The sequence below is a fragment of the Ipomoea nil genome, unplaced genomic scaffold, assembly GCF_001879475.1.
Source record: "Ipomoea nil cultivar Tokyo-kokei standard unplaced genomic scaffold, Asagao_1.1 scaffold0688, whole genome shotgun sequence".
Lineage (NCBI taxonomy): Eukaryota > Viridiplantae > Streptophyta > Magnoliopsida > Solanales > Convolvulaceae > Ipomoea > Ipomoea nil.
In genome coordinates, this window is record NW_017617116.1 from 1,317,605 (window position 1) to 1,334,970 (window position 17,366).

Sequence of the window (17,366 nt, forward strand, 5' to 3'; positions counted from 1 at the left end):
AATTAAGCCATCGAATTATATCAATTAAGCCATCGAATTCAAATAACTCCCAAATAAGTCACTGAACCCCGAAAAAAGAGCAATCAACATTTTTAATAGGTTAACTCCAGATTTTTGCTGACTGAATTGCCAAATATTTATTTTATTTATAGTTTTTTATTATAATCCACTACATACTAATATATTTTAAAGTAATTATAATCAAAATAATTTTGTCTTGTCTAGATCTAATTTATTTATTTATTATTATTTTTAAACAGAAGATCCAGTGAAATAATAATAATAAATAAATAAATCAAATCTCGACAAGGCAAAACTATTCTTAAAATATAATACTATCCAAGTGGATAATATTTATTAATATTAACAATAAGAAGAAACGTAAATAAAATAAACATTCGGCAATCCAGTCAGCAAAAACCTGGAGTTAACTTGTTTAAAATGTCAATTGTTCATTTTTCCGGGTTCAATGGTTTATTTGCTCTTTTTTTACAAGTTCAATGGCTTATTTGAGGGTTATTTGAGTTCGATGACTTAATTGATATTTCCTAAATAGTTCAATGGTTTATTTGTACTTTATCCCTAATTAAAAAGATAATTTAGTAATCAATTAGAGGCACGCGGCACGCCATAGTGTGTACCATCTTTAAGCTGAATAAATAATCAACACGAACATTTATTATATATAGAGTGTGGGTCATGACTATATCAACATTTTTGAAAAGAAAATACTACATGTATTCTCATTTCTTACTTCTAATTTGTACTTTCTCTCACAAATTTTTAAAATAGACACATTCTCTGAGAGTTACATAATGAAAATAGCTAATCTTTATTTGTCATGTCATAGAGTACAAATGAGAGAGTAAAATTTGAGAGTATATGTACTAGAACTCTTTTTAAACCACGACTAAGTCAACATAAACATCTCAATTACGGTTGTTTTAATATAAATGCTTGGAAGTTTGCCATATCAAATATAGTGGCCCATGAAGGTGATGACTCATGACAATTAATATAAATCTTTGTCATACATCATCAACTTACTGTACTTGACGTGTAAACCGATGTGCAATTCTTTCGTTGATTGAATCAAAATACAAATCCTAATTTTTCTAGCCACAAAAAACATATACATGGAAGTTTCCCGGCCTTGGAAAACAGTTGTGCAGAATAATCTTCTTGATTCTCAACTAGTATTTGCACTCGTGCGATGCACGAAATAAATTTGTTGTAATATATTAAGAATATATGAATCGATGTATAATTATTTAAATTAGAACATCAAATATTATATAGTGCAATTAAAGATATGATTTGGATCGTTTATATATTTTAATGTTATCATTGCTTGGATTTGTGTAAATAATTGTCCAAATTAATAGCTAATGTCTAGATGTACGCATACGATGCTATAACTTTGAAGGTTTTATTTATCACTATTTAGTATTTTCATAAATTAGGCAAATGTGCTCGTTGTCTAACAACTGAGTTATCGAAATGAATTGGTATCCTTATTCATTTGTATGGAAGATATATTTTTTTTTGTTTAGATATATAGCAATTTTTTTATTTTAAAAAAAAAAAAAACTTAAAAAAAAAACTCTTTGTAGGCGACATTGGTAGTGACAACACAATCTTGTTCATCTTCGTCTAGAGCTAACACCTTCAATCCATCAGGACGGGTTACTTGCGTTAAAATATATAATGGAAGAATATTACTCAATTAGTTATCATTTTATATTTTCAATCAATTAGTGATATCAGATTAATTTTCAGCCAATTATTTTTTTTTTATTTTCAATCAATTAGTCAATTAGAATATCAAATGCTGTGATATTTTTACATAATTTTCGTTCCATTTTTAATTGATGATGTAGATATTATTATTGAAATATTTTCGTTCTATTTTTAATATACCTTTACTATTGTTTAAAATATGCATTTACTATTGATAATGTAGAATATTATTATTGAAATATTTTCCTCCAATTTTTAATTTTATTCCATTTTTAATTAAAATGCAATGATCTCACAATTTCTTTTCTTTTTTAATTTTATTTTAGTCAATTATGGATCATTTTTTATTTGTAGTCAATTATTAATATTTATTTTCTTTTATATTTTCAGTCAATTAGTAATATTAGATTCATTTTTAGTCAATTTTTTTTTTATTTTCAGTCAATTAGTCAATTAGAATAGATGTAGTGATATTTTTACCTAATTTTCGTTAGATTTTAATTTGATGATGTAGAATATTATTAATGAAATATTATCGTTCCATTTTTAATTTACATTTACTATTTTTTAAAATATGCATTTACTACTTTACAAATGTGAGATCAAAATGATCCCCCACATCATTTACAAATGGGAGCCACCTTTGTCTTCTTCCTTCTTTTTTTTTTTTTTTTTTTTTTTTTTTTTTTGTATATATATTTTAATTTTATTTTGTATATAGTTTTGTTTGGATTATTATTATTATTGTTGTTGTTGTTGTTGTTGTTGTTGTTGTTATTATTATTATTATTGTTATTGTTGTTGTTGTTGTTATTATTTTAATTTTAATTTAATTTTATTATCATTACATAGGATTTTTATTATACTTGAACAATAATATTATCAATTTTATTATAGAATATAATACCATACATAATATTACCAATTAATTTTCTTAATAATTAATTGTATAATCTAATATTATATAATTCATATATTTGAAAACTTTTTAAATCTAAATACCTATTAATTGCCTTAATAATTAAGATAATTGTTAGTCAATCAATATTCAATAGTACTAAAAGTATTGTTTTGAATTTTTATACATAAGATATAATATTATTATACCGAAATAATTAAAAATAATGTGTCCATATTACAAAAGATTTTATAATTGTAATTTTTATTGCCTAATAGAATTTGTCAATTATTAAACATTGTTTATGGTAATTATTGTATCACATTTAATATTAAAATTATTAGGTAGTATTTTTATAATTAAGGTATAATATTATTAAATCAAAATTATTAAAAGTAATGTATCCACAATATAAAATAAATTATACTTGTTTTAATAATCATTTTTTAATGCTACTGACTTTATTACATTGTATTAATATAGATTTACAATGATCATATTAATATAAATTTACAATTATAAATTTGTATAAGGAAAATATAGAAATTTCTGGTAAAAAAAATCTCACCATTTTCTTTTTGTCTTTCCTCACCCTCACATTCTCACACTCTTTAGAAAAATGCAAAGTAGGATGATAAATGACCTCTATCTACAACGTCTCACCCCTCAATTCGATTTAGCTTTTGCTTGATTGCTGTTTTGGCCAACGAACCACGTAAATCCTTAACGATGCTTGTTAATTAAAAAAAAAAACATAGAAACTTGAATGACATGTACAAATGTCGAAGCCAACATACTAATTCTAAGTTTCATAAAATCTTACAAAATTATCAAAATCACCATCATTATCATCATCGATCGCATCTCTACGCTCTTCCATAAAAACCAAACCATTAGAGTTCTATTACCAAGCCTCTTCCTCCTCAATTTCTTTTTGTTGAAACCCATTCACAGTAGGCTAGAGGTCCTGCTTTTTAATCAGGTAACCACAACACAAAAAATCACAATAAATTGATGAAAACAACCAATCCAACATGCAAAATGCAACACTTTGATCTCTTGGTATTTAAAGAAAAAATGTCAAAATCAAATAACATATACCCCAAATATACATACATTTACACCAGTAACTAAACATACATTTGGACACACTGTAACAACATATCCTGATATACAAACCCCTAAAATCGAAATCAAGAAGAAAACGTGAACATAGTTTATACCTATTGGAATCATAATATTACCTTGGAATGAACTATGAGATCTGAGCCCCCTAGCTTTGCAGGCTGCATTCAGAAACAACCACAACCATATAAAACTTAGAAGTCAAATTAAATCATGAACCGAAGAACAATATAGAGTGCAAATGAAAGTATAATCTGTATTTATAGGTGGAAAATACTAATTCAAAAGGAAAGTATAATAGTTTGTAATTAAGGTAATAACATTATTATTATTATTATTATTATTATTATTATTATTATTATTATTATTATTATTAAATGAATGATATTACAGAAATGCCCCTAATTCTTGGGGAGAAAACTTGGCTAGGAGAATTTTACTTTTATATAGATATATAGATATAGATATATAGATATATAGATATAGATATAGATATAGATATAAATATAGATATAGATTATTATTCTGCCGCCCATGTTTAAAAAGAAAAAAAGAAAAAAAAAAAAAACTCAACAAAACCCTTGTATTCAAAATGAAAAATGACACTTGTAATACTTTTTCCTCATGAATTATTAATATATTTACAAATATTCCTTTATTGTATTTTTCTTTTCATAGATTTTCAAAAAAATCTGCAAATTTCTTTTCCTTGAATCTCAACTACCAAAGATTTTCTTGTCTACAATTTTGCTTAATTAGTCGTGGTAGTTGAGCCTGAGTTTAAATTAGACTATAAATATGGCCAAGTACTTCCTCCGTCTCATTTTATGTGTTTCGTTCGATTAACGAAGTTTGACTGAAGTTATTTTGAATTTAATTTACTATAATATTAAGTTTAATATTAGTATGTAAAATTTATATATTTTGATTTAGAAATGTACACTAAAAGTACTTTAAACACAACAAATCAAAATTTGAAAATAAGTAAAAAATATTAAAGAAAATAAACAAAGAAAAAAAAGTTTTTTCCTTTCAAAAAAAAAGTTGGTTTAATCAATAAATAGTAGGTAGGACATATAAAATGAGACAGAGAGAGTATCAATTTGTGAAAAGATTGAATTTACAACTTAATTAATAATTAAATAATCAAATTTCTAGCAAAGCACCTTGTGTTCAGATGACACCTTTGTGGCTCCCCTTGAGGGAAGGTCATAGGATCGAACTCCGGTAGTGGGGTATTGATTCTTTGAGCTACATTAGATAGAGAAAATAGAGTATTATAAACTCTATTAGAAGGTAATATTTGGACCTCAATTTTTAGTTGTTTTTTTTTTTTTTTTTTTGTTTGTATATATATAATATATTATTTGTCTAGAAAAATGAAAAAAAAAAAAACATAAAATGTATCTTTTGAAAAAAATATATTTTTTAATACTATTAACTCTATTAGAAGGTAATATCTGTTTTATACTTTTTGTAACTACTGTAGTCAAAGAGTCAATACCCCATTATCGGGGTTTGATGTGTGAACTTCCCTCAAAGGGAGCTATTAAAGTGCCATCTGAACACAAGGTGTTTGGCTTGAAAATATTTCTTAAATCAATATGAAAATTGAAACCCAAAAATGAACTAAAAGACTAAGGAATTTTTTTTTTTTTTTTTTTTTTGAAAACAAAACTACAAACTCTTATATAATCATTGAGTCACTACACAAGGCACAAGTAATAAACGAGGGGATGGTATCAAACCAAAACCGACTACCCAAATACATACTAGCATCTCTAGCTAATAAATGAGCAACAACATTAGTTGAGCGGGCGCTTAACAAAACGAAGATGAACATTTGCAAATAAAGATAAACAAGCATTAATATCTTGAATGATTAACCGGCAACATATTCACATTATGAAGTTGAGTGACAATCTGTTGTGCATCCGTTTCAATTGTAAATCCATCATAATTATGCATCTTTAGCCAACTCAAAACTTCCCGACCGCCAATGCTATACGAATCGCATGGATACCCCCAATCTCCTCCCGCCTCCTCAATATACTGCTAAACCCTTTCATAACTAAAAGGAAAAGATACGGGGATAACGAATCTCCTTGACGAATCCCCCGACAAGGAATAAAATGCCTCTTCTCTTCCCCCTCAAGGAGCACATGATAAGTAACAGTAGAAACACAATGAAGGATTAAGGAAACCCAGTGGCAACCAAACCCCGTCCGCCTCATCTCACCCTCTAAAAAACCCCATTCAACCTTATCATAGCCTTACTCATATCGAATTTTAAGACCGCATATCTCTCCTGCCTCTCCTCCTTTCATCTGTGCAGATAATGATTTATCTCATAAGCCAATAAAACATTATCAACAATAAACCGATCTAACACAAACACACTATGAGTTTCTCCCACAAGCCCTCTCAAAATACATTTAAGCTTATAGCAAAAACCTTTGCCACAACTCTATACAACACATTATACAAAGAAATAGGCTGAAAGTCACTCATATTTTCCGGATAACGATTCTTAGGAATAAGCACAATATTGGTTTTATTTATACCATAAGGCAGAATACCCTCCTCAACTGCACCCCTACACATCAAGAGAACCTCATCACCTACAATATCCCAGTATGCTTGATAAAACCTTAGGTTCAGCCCATCAGGCCTCGGGAATTTATTAGGGAACATACTAAACAGAGCAGCCTTTACCTCCTCCCCGTAACCACCCCTAACAGCCCCTCATTCTGATTCGGAGTCACCCTCACTTGAATTGCATTTAAAACAAGTTCATACCAACCAATCCCAGACTGGAACAACCCTTAGAATACCCCAAAACCACATTTCCCACCTCCAGTTTATCAACAACCCAGTACCCAGAGACATCCTGAATTTTTTTAATGTCATTTCTATAACGACAGGCTTTTGCTTGATTATGAAAATATCGCGTATTCATATCCCCATCCCTAAGCCAAAATTGCTTAGCCTGTTTTCTCCAGTACCCACTCTCAGACTCCAGCAACCTCAAGTAATTACGTTGAGCCTCATCAAACTTCCTCCTCCCTCCCATATCCCGCTGACCCCGCAACCTCTCCATTCGACCCCTCTAATATTCCAATTCTTTACGAAATTCCTTCGTACGCTCCCCCCTCTCCCCGCCCCGCCCCCTTACTCCCTCAGCCGAACCCCACATTGTTTAATTTTCTGCAAAATGTCCTAATCATTTGACTCACCCCAAACCGTATCAACTTGCTCCCTACAATCCACCTCCTTCATCCAATTTTGCTCAAACCGAAAACCAACCTTCCGACCCTGAGGCACATGGCGTTCAGGAACTAGAAGAAGAGGAAGGTGGTTACTCCCACCACACTGTACTGATCTTGCCCACGCTCCTCTATACAAAATTTCCCAACTTTTGGAAACAAGCACCCTGTCCAACTTCTCCTGAACCCACCCGTTCGAATCTTCGCTCCCCCCTCCCAAGTATACTGATACCCAGTAAAAAGAAAATTCACCAGCCCACTATCCCTCAACATTTGTGTACAGAATTTACAAAAGAGTTAATGCCACATGCACTACTGGAAATTATAGAATATCTGACCACCTGAAAGTGATCTTAAATCAAGTCGAAAGTAAAAAGTGGTCGAAAATAGCAACAAAAGTTTTTCCGGATACCAAAAGTGGTCGGAACAAGGCTTTCGACTTGATTTAAGATCACTTTCAGGTGGTCGGAAATTCCATAATTTTCAGCAGTGATGGGGTCCTCCGAGTATAGTGGTTTTGCCATGTTTAGTCTTAAACTTTCAAATTGACCATCTGTGGTCCTTTAACTTTCAAATTTAACCATTCGTAGTCCAAATTAACCACAAATGATCTTTCAACTTTTGAAATTTAACCAGCCGTGGTACCCTCGAAAGGACCATGGTTAGTTAAAATTTAACAGTTGAAGGATCATAGATAATTAACTTGGACCACGGATGGTAACAATTTGAAAGTCGAAAGACTACATATGATCAATTTGAAATTTTAGAACTAAATGTTTAACACTTTACAAAAGAGTTAATACCATCTGAGGTCCTCCGAGTATAGTGGTTTTGCCATGTTTAGTCCTAAACTTTCAAATTGACCATATATGGTCCTTCGACTTTCAAACTTAACCATTCGTGGTCCAAGTTAACCACACATGGTCCTTCAACTATTAAATTTTAACCATCCATGGTCCCTTCATGAGGACCACTACTGGTTAAATTTCGAAACTTGAAGGGCCATGGATGGTTAACTTGGATCACGAATGGTTAAATTTGAATGTCTAAGGACCACAAATGGTCAATTTGAAAGTTTAGGACTAAACGTGACAAAACCACTATACTCAGAGGACCTCAGATGGTATTAACTCCTTTACAAAATGTTGATACTAAGAACGTGCTTGATTTTATAGAAATCTTCTCCCGAGAAACGTTGTTTCTCGCCTTCACGTTTGAGCGTGGGGGACATTTTGGGCATGTTTAGAATACTCACTTCTCGGAGACGAGTGAGCAATTTGAGCCCCTCTGGGAGATTTTTAAGGCTCTGGCATCTTTCAACGGTGAGAGTAGAAAGGTTACGCATAGATCCTTCTCGAAGAGTCCAATCCCTCAACTTGTGCAAATTTGAGAGTTTGAGATATCTGAGGCGGGGAAAACTTAATGCTTTACAATCCATTCCGCCCCCAAGATAGGCTCCATTGCATATGATAAGTTTGTGTAATTGGGGGATTTTCCCCAATACTGGCATCGGATCTTCAGTAAGTTCAGAACCAAGCAAGAAGAGCTCTGTGAGCTTGGAGGAAATAGGGATAGTGAATGATAAGTTGCCTATGTGCCCCTCCACGCGCAAGGCGTTCAAGTATTCACACCCCAGTAGGTTACTTAGAGCAGAGAGTCGTTTGTGAGAGTAACAATCAAAGTTTTTGAGGACAATGGATGTTGATATGAATCTGTGTTCGTTTATGCATTTGATAGTCTCCCCGAGGTCATCCAGGTTTCCCTCAATAGTTGCCGTCAAATACTTGAGTTTTTCAAGTCGGGGGAGATCTTTACACCGACAATGGGTTGAAGCAAAGTTGTTGAGATTCTCAAGCTCACTTAAGCCATCCAACTGCAATTTCTCACCAACTGCATGAAATTTTTGAGGGAAATAAAGACTCTTCAATCTTGTAATCTTATACAACAGATTAGATATGCTCATGTCAACCGTGGGGTTAACCCGCAAATCAAGAATTTCCAAGTTTGGCAACCTGCCGATGGATGGCGGCAACTCTTGCAAGTTGCAGCTTCTGAAACTCAGGTACCGCAGGGTTGCGAGATTCTGGATGTCTTTTGGCAACTTCATGACATGAAAGTCAAGTGAATTAAAGTCTAACACCCTTAGTAATCTGCAATTCTTAAAAGTTAATGATTTTGGCACTAATAAATGCTCATCCGGTACCAGTTGGTGGGCATTCAGAAACAAAAATGATCTTATTTTCCTAGATTTGTTTGGGTTGGGAAAATCATACCCACCGACACGCTTGTCAAAATAAATGGCAAGTGTGCGCACATCAGTAGGCTTGTCTTGATTACCATTCGCAACAGCTCTAAGGTCCACGGATGCGAACAACCTTTCCTCTTTTGCCTTCTGACAGCATAGTTCTCGCACCAAGTCATGAAGACGCCATGATTTGATCTTTGTTAACATTGGTGTTTCCTCTTCTTGAACCTGGACCAAGCCTACGTTCGCTAGTTCTTTCAGATATGATTCTGCGGTGGACAGCATGGTGGAATTGCAATCTGTGGGTATCAACCCTTCAGCGATCCACAGATTGTACAACTTCTCTGCTTCTGTATCTGTGTCTTTTGGAAAAACTGCCAGATAAAGTAAACAGCTCTTCAGATTCCCGGGCAAAAGATTATAAGACAACTCTAAAGTGTCTTTTACGGAAGTAAACTTTTTGTGTAATAACTTCCACTCATCGATGGAGTGTTTCTCTGCCATCAAGTCTCCCAGCACCATTATCTTTAATGGCACATCATTACACTTTTTGACTACATCTCTGCATATATCTTTCAACTTCTGGTTCTCTTCAAATTCTACATACCAAAAAATATATTATAGAACGAATTTAAATTCTGCATGCATGTATATGTATTTAATCAATCATATGAGTTAAATAACCAAGATGGAATTTAATTAACCTGATCTGTGGCTAGGCAATTGCTTTTGGAGAAACAGCTCCCAACTTTGAGCTTCACTTAATGGTTCCATTTTTAGAATATGTCCTTCCCTCCCTAAAATCTTCTCAGCTTGATATGTTTCCCGAGTGGTAATCACAACTCTGCTGCGAATTCCAACAGTGGGCAGAGCAATTAGGGAAGCCTCCGTTGAGCGGACATCATCAAGAATAATGAGGTATCTCCCAGACTGCAAGGATGAGTGAAGGCTCTGCGCCAAAGCACTATCACTTAATTTCATCATTTCATCCTTTCTCCCGGGCTCAATCTGTGACATGATATCCTGCCAAAGGGTTTTGGCTTGGACCTGGTGGGGTGCAGTGACCCAAGCACACCCCATAAATTTATGTCGGACATCAGGCGTGTTGAATACCTTCAGCACCAGTGTAGTTTTGCCCAAACCTCCCTCCCCGCACACAGCGAACAAGGGGTACTCTGCAGTGTCCTTCTCCAGAAATTCCATCAGAATCCTAATATCTGCTTCCCTTCCAACTACAACTTCATTCACTGCTCCTTTTTCTTCACGTCTGGCTGTCGGCGACGGAACCCATTTTTTTGATTCTTCCATTTCTTTCTCCAATTCCTCCATCTCTTCTCGAACTTCATTTATACTCAACTGGAGGTGAGGAAGTTGGAAGTGACACAACAACAAAGTGAATAAACTTTTTACGATCCCACAGCCTCCTTTCCGCCGGTTGCATCTCCAGAAAAGCCGTGATGCATTATCTTCAATATCACCAATCTTACGACAAAATTCTTCGACTTTGTGCCTCCAGGCAGCCACCTTCTCGTCCTCGTTTTGGTTTTCAAGCTCCTGGAGTCGCTTGAGCTCTTGGAGTCGCTTGAGCTCTTGGAGTCGTATCAGATGCCATCCGAGATCATTGACTTCATCAACCAGCAAACTCTGTTCCGGCATGATTGTTGGTTTCTCTTTTTCACAGCGACTTTGCTGGATGCACCTTCAAGAGAATAAACACGCGTAGCTTTGCTTGTCCTAGACATTTACACAATATACACCAAAGTCTATTAAGTGCCGCTGGCCTTCCTGTCATAATCAGTACTCTAAAACACCGCAGGTCCAAGCAGGGGCGGACCTATATAAAGCTGTCCCCATCTCAGAAATTACTCCATATTTCTAGATGATGTGAGTTTTTGTTAGCAATTCTCATTTATTTTATTTTATCATGTCACTTAGCAAGCTTGCATCTACAACAAAAGCTGCCGAGGTGACATTTTTTTTTTTTTTTCTTTTCTGAGTTACGTTCTGTTCTTTTTTTTTTTTTTTTTTTTTTTTTTTTTTTTTTTGTTTTGTTTTGTTTTGTTTTGTTTTTTTTTTTTTTTTGTTTTGTTTTGTTTTGTTTTTTGTTTTTGTTTTTGTTTTTGTTTTTGTTTTTTGTTTTGTTTTGTTATTTATTTTATATATATGTAGTTTTGGTTAATGATTTTTATTTTGTTATTAACTAATTTATTTACCAAGACTATTGTTATAAAAATGGAGTGTTTGATGATAGGGAAGTGAGGAAACAGGATCTTCAGGCATGTGATCACTTTCCTATAAGCTTTAAATCTCCCTTATATTTTTTTTTTTTGAATGCTAAATCTCCCTTATATAAAGCAACAAGGTTCAAGATTTAATCTTATGGGATACAAGAAGATGATGAAATTCTTAAGTTGCTTGTTTAAGAACTTCCTGTTGAAATGCAGTACTTTGAAATATCTCAGTTTAATGCAAGTTTATTGCATGTCTATTTTTCAGACATTTCTCCAAGTATTTATAGATGTAAATACAGCAGTTTGGAGAAGTTACATGGAAGTTAATTATTTAAATTTAAAACTTAACTTCCATAAGATATATCTTATCTGATATATCAAGCATGGGAAATATATAATTGAATATTATATATATTCATACATACGGACCTTCATAGGTTCATGCACTGCATACAATATAATATGTATATTATATTTATTTATTATTCATTGCATATTAATATGCAAAATAAATAAACTAATAATATATATTATAATAAAGACATGCATGCAGCAGCCATAAACTACACAAAATGAAAGCAATATTTCGTTACTTTCATTAAGGCCGAAACAAGATAATATATATATATATATATATATATATATATATATATATATTACTAGCATGCATGATTCAACATAAGCCAAAGTGAACTTACGATGCCGAAAGTGAAATTTCATTTAAATGAAAGTTCACTTTCGTTATCTCCACTTGGCCGAAAGATGTCAAAATGCCGAAAGGTTTCATTTGGCCGAACGGTTTCATTTGGCCGAAACTTCATATAGCCGAAACTTCAACCATACGAAAACATATTTCCCAACTTACTTTCTACCAAACTAAAATAATATTTATAACTCCACAACTCCAAATATTATTTAAGCTTTTCATGGTAGTTCATCTGAACCATTAACTCTCATTACTATATAAATCTCTAACATTCCTCCTCCATTTATATAGTAAAAATTAATACTGTACCAAGATAGATCCAAAGACTCATGCATAAATGAAAGTGTCTTACAGATTGAACTTTCACATAGTATTATATGCGTTACATTAATTCGGATTGCAGTGATGGACGAACCTTGAATCACGCAGTCTCTTTGAAAAAACGTAGATACAATACACACAAGCTTTACAGTTACTACAACTCAAAATAACTTGACACTATTAAAGGCCCTGTGTCCGTATCCATTCATAAGCATTTCCAAGCCAAACCCAAACTTGTTGAAGCGGCCACACTTCATGCTCACATAGGTTGATCTTTTATTTCATGCCCTGCACCAAGCATTTTTTCAAAAGATCAATTAAGAGTTAAACTCATCCCTACTACAATGCAGACCAAGTACTTACTTTAGGGATACCTTTTAATATAGTACTTGCCGCCAATAAATGAAGTAATCATCTACATTGAACTCAAGGCCTAACGTGATAACTTAGGCGTGAATTGAGCTTTCCTTCACCTCTTGACTATCAACGGGTTTCAAACCTATCCCTTCCGATGTCTTAAAACCATGTCCCTTGCCAAGGCTTTTGTAAACGGATCCGCTAGATTGAACTGGGACCGTACAAAGTCTAGTGCTACAACACCATTACTTAAGAGCTCTTTCACATAGCTATGTCGCAAGCCTATGTGTCTTGACTTGCCATTATAAACACTGTTATATGCTTTGGCCAGTGTAATAGCACTGTCACAATGTACTAAAACAGGTGACATCGGTTTTGGCCAAACTGGAATTTCAAGAATTAAATTCCTTAGCCAATCAGCTTCTTTGCATGCTGCTGCCAATGCAATAAATTCAGATGCCATAGTTGAGTCTGAAATACAACTTTGCTTTTTAGAAGCCCAGGAGATAGCACCTCCTCCAAGCAGAAATACCCATCCACTAGTTGAGGAATAATCTTCCTGATTAGATATCCAACTGGCATCAGAATATCCTTCAAGGATGGAAATATCTTTTGAATATTTTAAACCATAATTAATGGTTTTATTCAGATATTTTAAAATTCTTTTTAATGCCATCCAATGTACTGCACTAGGATTACTAGTGTATCTACTCAGTTTCCCTACCGCAAAAGCAATATCAGGCCGAGTACTTGTCATTGCATACATAAGGCATCCTATCACTTTAGAATACTCCAATTGTAAGACCGGATCACTTTCATTAGGAATTAACTTCAATGAAGGATGCATTGGAGTAGAAACTGGGGAACCACTAAAGTGATTAAATCTTTTTAACACTTTCTCAATGTAATGAGATTGTGTTAAACTTACACCATCCTGAAGTTTAATTATTCTTATCCCAAGAATAACTTCTGCTTCTCCTAAATCTTTCATGGAAAAACTGGAACTAAGAAAATCCTTAGTTTCCTTAACCTTTTCCAAATCAGTACCAAAAATCAACATGTCATCTACATATAAGCAAATAATAACCCCTTGTCCTTGGTTATTAAATTTGCTGTAGATGCATTTATCTGACTGATTTATTCTGTACCCATTAGCTAGCACCACTTGATCAAACCGATCATGCCATTGCTTAGGGGCTTGTTTTAAGCCATAAAGTGACTTAATCAATTTGCAAACTTTATTTTCTTGGCCTGCAACCACAAAACCTTCTGGTTGCTTCATGTAAACCTCCTCCTCCAATTCACCATTTAAAAATGCAGTCTTAACATCCATTTGGTGAACCACTAGATTGTGTATAGCCGAAATGGCAATTAACAATCTAATAGTAGCAATTCTTGCTACTGGAGCATAAGTGTCAAAGAAGTCAACTCCTTCTTTCTGCTTAAAGCCCTGTGCGACAAGCCTGACTTTAAATTTATCAATGGTACCATCAACTTTCATTTTCTTTTTGAAAATCCACTTGCAGCCTATTGGTTTACAACCATTTGGTGGATTAGTTAAAATCCACGTATTATTCCCCATTATAGAATCCATCTCATCATTTATTGCTTCTTTCCAGAAAGCAACATCTTGAGAATTCATGGCTTCCTCAAAAGTATTAGGATCATCCTCTATATTAAAATAATATAGATTTTTAGTCTCTGTAGACTCCCTTGATCCTTCTATCAAGTACATTTGGAAATCTGGTCCAAATGTCTTTTCCTTTCTTGTTCTTTTACTTTTTCTAAGCTCAGGTTCCTGTGAACTTGCATGATCATGAATTTGATCATCAACTTTGGTCCCACTAGAACTAGGAATTAAATCCTTAGTTCTATTTATTGATGAAAAACGATTTTCATCAAAAATAGCATCTCGGGACTCTATTACGGTATGAACCGAAATAAAGTCATTTGGTTCTATAACATAGAACCTGTATGCTTTGCTGTGTTCTGCATATCCTATAAAAATACAGTCTATGCCTTTTTCTCCCAGAGCCTTCCGTTTAGGTTCCGGCAACCGTACCACGGCCCTGCAACCCCAAACTTTCAAAAAATTTAAGTTTGGTTTTCTTTTGTGCCAAAGTTCATATGGAGTTACCCTATTTCTTTTGTTAGGAACTCTGTTGAGAATATAACATGCAGTTAGCATGGATTCTCCCCAGAAACCTTCACTCAGACCGGAAACTGATAACATGCAGTTTACCATTTCTTTGAGTACTCTATTTTTCCTTTCTGCTACACCATTTTGTTGTGGTGTATAAGGAGATGTGGTCTCATGAATGATACCAACAGATTGGAAAAATAATGGGTCATAATATTCACCACCTCTGTCAGTACGTAATATTTTTACTAACTGATTAGTTTACAATTCCACCTCCAATTTAAATATTTTAAATTTTTCTAAGGCTTCATCCTTAGAATGCAGGAGGTACACATAGCAGAGTCTTGAATAGTCATCAATGAATGTGACTATATATTTTTTATTTCCCAAAGATGGGGTGCTATGAAAATCACACAAGTCACTGTGAATTAATTCAAGTAAAATTGAATTCCTTTTTATACTAGGAAAAGGATTCCTAGTTATTTTATTCAACATGCAGCATTGTTCCATATTCAGATCAAAGGATGGAATTAATCCATCTTTAGCCATCTCACATACACGTTTATAGTTCACATGACATAAACGAAAATGCCATAATGAAGATGTACAAACTGAATACACAGAACCAACAATATTATTAATATTCAACTTAAACATATTGTTAGACAGAAATCCTTGGCCTACAAAGATACCGACCTTGGATAAAATAAATCTGTCTGCTTCAAAAACAAGTTTAAAACCACACTTGTTTAATACAATGCCAGAAACTAAATTTTTTCTAACATCTGGGGCATGATATACATCTGTGAGTGTTAACTTCTTTTCTGAAGTAAGCAACAACTCAACTTGTCCAATGCCTTTGACTTTCACCATGGAATCATTTCCCATGTATAGGCTTGGACCATCATTCAGACTTTTATAAATCTTATAAAGATTTATATCCTTGCAGACATGTCTGGTTGCCCCAGTGTCAACCCACCATGAGTCATCAGTCTGCATGACACAAATTTCAGATATCATAGCAATGAAATTTTCAGTACTATCAGAAACAAGATTAATTATTTTACCTTGTTTCCATTGGCCACTTCCCTGGCCATGATCACCAGAATTTTTACCTTCCATTTGTGCCTTTCTTTTCTTCCAGACTTCACAGTCTTTTTTAAAGTGTGGACCGTTGCACACCCAGCATGATACAGATGCCTTTCCTTTTCCTTTTCCTTTCTTCTTAAACTTTGAAGAATTTGTGGCCTTTCCTGGCTTCCCTTTTCCTTTACGGTTCCCACTTGATTTGCCTTCATCAACATAGTTGATGACAGAACCTGAAGCCCCGGTGACCTTTGCACCACCAGCATTCTTACTTTCTTGCAGTCTGATTCCCTCCTCAACCCGAAGGTCAACCCCCAACTGTTCCATGGTAAGAGCTTCCTTTTTATGCTTTAAGGTACGTTGTACCTTTTTCCAGGAAGGGGGCAACTTATCAATGATGCTGGCTATGGCAATGGAATCATCCATATGCATATCATGTTGCCTCATTTGCCCAAGTATCCTGACAATCTCATGGAATTGTTCCATGACCGGACGATTGTCCACCATTTTATAATCATTGAATTCACTTACCAGGAATTTCTTACTGGAGGCATCCTCAGATATGTACTTTGCTTCAAGTACATCCCAGAGGTCCTTTGAGGATTCCTCATACTGATAAATATCAAAGAGGGTGTCAGACATACCGTTCAGAATATGGCCGCGGCAAGCAAGGTCATCATTCTCCCATTTGAGTCTCCGGCGAGTAGCCTCAAGAGTCTCATCCTCCCGTTCCTCCGGCTTTGGGGTACTTAGTACGTATGCCACGTTCAGAGCCGCAAGGAGGAACTTCATCTTCTTCTGCCACCTACGGAAACCCACGCCTTCAAACTGCTCCAACTTAGGGAAGTCGGTTGCAAAGTCCAGAACTCATCCTTCCTCAGAAACAGAATTAAAAGCTTATAGATTGTTATAAAAATGGAGTGTTTGATGATAGGGAAGTGAGGAAACAGGATCTTCAGGCGTGTGATCACTTTCCTATAAGCTTTAAATCTCCCTTATATAAAGCAACAAGGTTCAAGATTTAATCTTATGGGATACAAGAAGATGATGAAATTCTTAAGTTGCTTGTTTAAGAACTTCCTGTTGAAATGCAGTACTGTGAAATATCTCAGTTTAATGCAAGTTTATTGCATGTCTATTTTTCAGACATTTCTCCAAGTATTTATAGATGTAAATACAGCAGTTTGGAGAAGTTACTCGGAAGTTAATTATTTAAATTTAAAACTTAACTTCCATAAGATATATCTTATC

At 34.0% G+C, this 17,366-nt stretch overlaps 1 protein-coding gene across 1 annotated transcript in view; it reads right to left on the minus strand.

Moving 5' to 3' along the window:
• LOC109175394 (probable disease resistance RPP8-like protein 2) overlaps positions 1 to 10,976 on the minus strand; it is a 70,281-nt gene extending 59,305 nt beyond the window's left edge. Inside the window, exons 1-3 of the mRNA XM_019324658.1 lie at positions 9,979 to 10,976; positions 9,812 to 9,873; positions 7,912 to 7,918 (exon numbers count right to left, since the gene is read on the minus strand). Of these exons, the coding sequence (XP_019180203.1) occupies positions 7,912 to 7,918; positions 9,812 to 9,873; positions 9,979 to 10,930 (1,021 nt within the window). The 5' untranslated portion in view covers positions 10,931 to 10,976. The remainder of the gene's footprint in view (positions 1 to 7,911; positions 7,919 to 9,811; positions 9,874 to 9,978) is intronic.
• Positions 10,977 to 17,366: the final 6,390 nt, after the last annotated feature.